The sequence below is a fragment of the Sesamum indicum genome, linkage group LG3, assembly GCF_000512975.1.
Source record: "Sesamum indicum cultivar Zhongzhi No. 13 linkage group LG3, S_indicum_v1.0, whole genome shotgun sequence".
NCBI classification, from domain to species: Eukaryota; Viridiplantae; Streptophyta; class Magnoliopsida; order Lamiales; family Pedaliaceae; genus Sesamum; species Sesamum indicum.
Window position 1 is genome coordinate 7,050,461 of NC_026147.1, and position 3,964 is coordinate 7,054,424.

Below are 3,964 nucleotides of genomic sequence, written 5' to 3' on the forward strand. Positions count from 1 at the left end.
TTTGAGAAATTATATATACATATACAGAAGCAATATAGTAAATAAAAATAAAATATATTTTTTTTGTCTTTTTGGCTATATATTTTCATTTTTCCGTTCAATTTTAAACGAAAATAAAATTAAAGTTTGGAGGAGTTTCATATACATCAAATTTTACTTTTACTGCCTCTCTCCCTCGTAAACAAATATCAAATTGTCTCTTATATAATTTGTTTTTCCTCCCACTTTTCTTATATTCCCATTTTTTTATCAAAATGCATTTGGAGCAATTCTTGAATAGTAATGTCATGTAGGCATCCGAGTCATCACCTTGCCTGAGTCATAGGTTTATGGCCTGGCCAATGAGAGTTCGTTAGTGTCGTCAACACTGCACTTTTCAGTTTTCAGAATACGGTTCCCTGCGTTTTTTATCTGTCCTAATTTCCAATTCGCAAGATTTTCACTGTTGGAGTGGAGAGAAGCTGAGGAGATGGGTTGGATCGAAGAGAGCGTTGCTTCGATTAAATCCTTCAAAATCCGGCAGGCCCTCCATCAGGCAGTCAGCCTTGGTTTCTTTCTTTTAACTCTTTCTCTTTCTTCTCCATCTTTAGCATTCATAAGCACACGCATTTCTTTTTTTGGTATTTATTTCGGTATTGAAATAGTCTTTGTGGGACGCATGTATGGGTGCTCAAATGCTTAATGATGGTGACTTTGGAAGGCCCAAGAAATGGGGATTGAGTTCTGGGCAGTGTGGTTTTGGGGTTTAATCCATTGCTTATGATGTTAATCTTAGTCTTCCTTGGATAAAAGTTTAATCTTGATGGAATTTTGATTTAAAGAGAAGGAAAGACTGAGTATTCTTCATTATTTTTAGTTTTACCTCTGAGGATATGGTGTTATGGGTTGAAGACCGTATGTATTGGTTAAATGTCAGATGTGATTATGTATTTATGTCGTCAGAAAGCTTATTTGGCACCGTAAGGTGGCTGGAAATTAGAACTAGCATCTTGTGGGTTGGAAAATTAAAGAAAAGAAAAGAGGAAGCATGAGGCACATTTTAGTGTAGTGAGTACTTGAAAAATTGTTGTACTTGAAAAATTGTTAATGTTGTTTCAGGATTAAATATGCTTGAGAATACATGCCATTTGAATTTTATTGCTGGGGATGGTGGAATGATTCTGATACTAAAAAGGAATACTATGTGAAAAGATTGATGAATCTAGTTACAATCCTCTCGTGGATGAAAAAAAGAATCGATCTTTGAATAAAATAGAACCTTATAATGATGCTTGTTCTTGCATATACATCTACAGTATTTTGATTGTGAAGGTTTATCAAGAAGCGCTAAGGTTCTTTATGGCACTAAGTATTTTTTCTTGTTTGTTTTCTTTTTGACTTCAGGTATGATTGTTGCATCTGCACTGATGATATGGAAGACATTGATGTGTGTTACTGGAAGTGAATCCCCTGTTGTCGTCGTTCTTTCTGAAAGCATGGAACCTGGATTTAGTAGGGTCAGCTTCCGATCTTCAAAATATGTTTCTGTTCTCCAAAGAACCTACTTTCCGGATACCCATGGCTCTGTTTGGGTCTAGGAATCTAGCATGGAGAACGATAAGAAGTTAAAACATTTTCTGTTTGGCTGGAAATGATCGCATAGAAATATAATATTATCTTATTATATTGCATTTAAAAATGTCTTAAAAGTTATCCTTATTTTGTTGTAAAGGAAAATGGTAGGAATCATGTGTACATTTCTTTTTTCTTTCATTTCCTTACTAAGTCCTGGATCTTAAATGCATCATATGCAACTGATTATTGACCTCATATTTGTATACGTGCTGCAAAGAGCCCTATTTCATAGACAATTTCAGCGTTGCTTCTTATATAAATTCATGTAAATGTTGTCTATATTCTGTTATTTTTGCCCTCCTTTGTATGCTTTTACTTGAGGCTGGTGATACTTTATCTGTCTGAAGATTAAGCAAGAGTTGCACTTTAAAAGATAGATAAGAAATGATAGCCTTTCCGAGTATCTATGTGTATCAATATCCTAGAAGCATAAAAGAGTCGATTGTTTTTCTCTTCCCTCCGCTGGTGTATGTGCGTACTTACAAAATTTCATCTACAGGGAGACATTCTTTTCTTGTACTTGAGCCGAGATCCCATTCGAGTAGGCGAAATTGTTGTATACAATATTGATGTAAGCTTATTTCATTTTTTCTTCTCGTCCTGTTGTAATTTTTCTCGTATTCGTTTACAGTAGATAAAAGCAACTCCACCTCTGTAAACTGAATATTTTTATAGTTATGTTGATGTAGTTCTACATCAGTAGCCATTGCCATGGAGTTACGCCGAATTGTCGAGAAACACAGGAAGCACACTGATACTGATGGTTTCTCTGAACATTGACATAATTCTTTTTTATTGAAGCACCCTTGTTCTTTTGGTCATGCTTATAGTTCCTTTTTAAGTGACATGAATAATTGAGTAAAAGCTGACAGAAACAACCTGGTGGATCACTTTCTTATTCAGTCTGGTTAATGAAACATATCTGATGCACATAGTCATAGCCATAGAAACTCAAAGCATTGTGATTTGAAGCCATTCTTTTCCTTCTCGTCTTCATTAACAACCTAGCATCTCCATTGAGATTGCTATGCCTACAAAATTGCATACTTCCCTCCCAAAATTCTTGCATGCAGTTAATCTAGGATCTGACCTTGTGTAATAAAGAGTCTATAGGATTAAAGTTTAATGCATTTTCCATTTCTTCTTTGTAGATGTTAAGAAATACGTATGTCCATAATATTTGTGCATGAAATTTTAAAACAGAGTAGTGTCGTGTATCTTTGCCCTTTCTTCTTTGTATTGCTTTCTCAATCCAATCTTTTCACATTCCATCGTCATTTATTTTCAGGGTCGTGATATTCCAATTGTCCACCGCGTAATTAAGGTAAACAATCATTATGTGTGAGGCTTTGTTCAAATAAGTTGGTAAGTTAAACCATCATATTCATACTCTCCTTTTAGTTTGATATGATATACCTTAGTACTTATTCAATTTTTAACAACTGCTCATATTTGTGGGGCTCTTCTTTTGGGGGTTTATCTTAGACTTTATATCCTAAATACTTATATTTCTTTTCGTATTTCATCATAGGTTCATGAAAGGAAAGATACAGGAGAAGTTGATATCTTGACAAAAGGTGCCAAACTTTATCAGCATCTCTAATGCTTACTGTCTTACAACACAGTTATGTCATTTTGAGCATCTCTCAATCCCTGCCGTCACCTTGATTTTCACTTTGCGATTCCAATTCGCTTTTCATCTTAGGGGATAACAATGAAGGCGACGACATACCCTTATATGCTCCTGATCAATACTGGCTGCAGCGGCACCACATCATGGGAAGAGCTGTCGGGTAAAACCTATATCTGCGTCTTCTACTTATAACTTCATTTCTTGGCATGCATCCATCTCTTAACGGATCATTGCAACTGTGAACATTTCCAACTAGAATTTTGAACCAGATCCACTTGAGTGGTACTGTATATTTTGAGCAAGACGACCTCTTAAAGTCCCATGGAAAACACAAATGGAGGATAAATCAGATGATGTGGATTCTCATTTGCTAATATCTAGGATCATTCTGTCTGATTGAGACGGTAAAAGAGAACAAAAACTAACACCTTCACCATTCTTCTACAGTTTCTTGCCATACGTCGGCTGGGCCACCATCATTATGACTGAAAAGCCTATCATAAAGGTTTGCAATTCTTTTAACCTGTGCTTTTCTGAAGTATATCACATAAAAATCATATCGGCTGCCATGAAAAATGATGCTGACATTGAAAATTTGCAGTACGTTCTTATCAGTGTACTAGGTTTGCTTGCCATTACATCGAATGATTAACAGAAGGAAAGCTCTCAAAGAACAGACTCATTAGTTTTGTTGGACTGAGTTCTGAGGTTAACTAC

At 35.5% G+C, this 3,964-nt stretch overlaps 1 protein-coding gene across 1 annotated transcript in view; it reads left to right on the forward strand.

The window, feature by feature from the left end:
- LOC105157524 (signal peptidase complex catalytic subunit SEC11C) overlaps positions 387-3,964 on the forward strand; it is a gene marked incomplete in the record, with an annotated part of 3,812 nt that continues 234 nt past the window's right edge. The window contains 8 exon segments of the mRNA XM_011073925.2: positions 387-548; positions 1,384-1,496; positions 2,114-2,185; positions 2,903-2,938; positions 3,146-3,191; positions 3,320-3,407; positions 3,695-3,752; positions 3,849-3,964. Of these exon segments, the coding sequence (XP_011072227.1) occupies positions 470-548; positions 1,384-1,496; positions 2,114-2,185; positions 2,903-2,938; positions 3,146-3,191; positions 3,320-3,407; positions 3,695-3,752; positions 3,849-3,899 (543 nt within the window).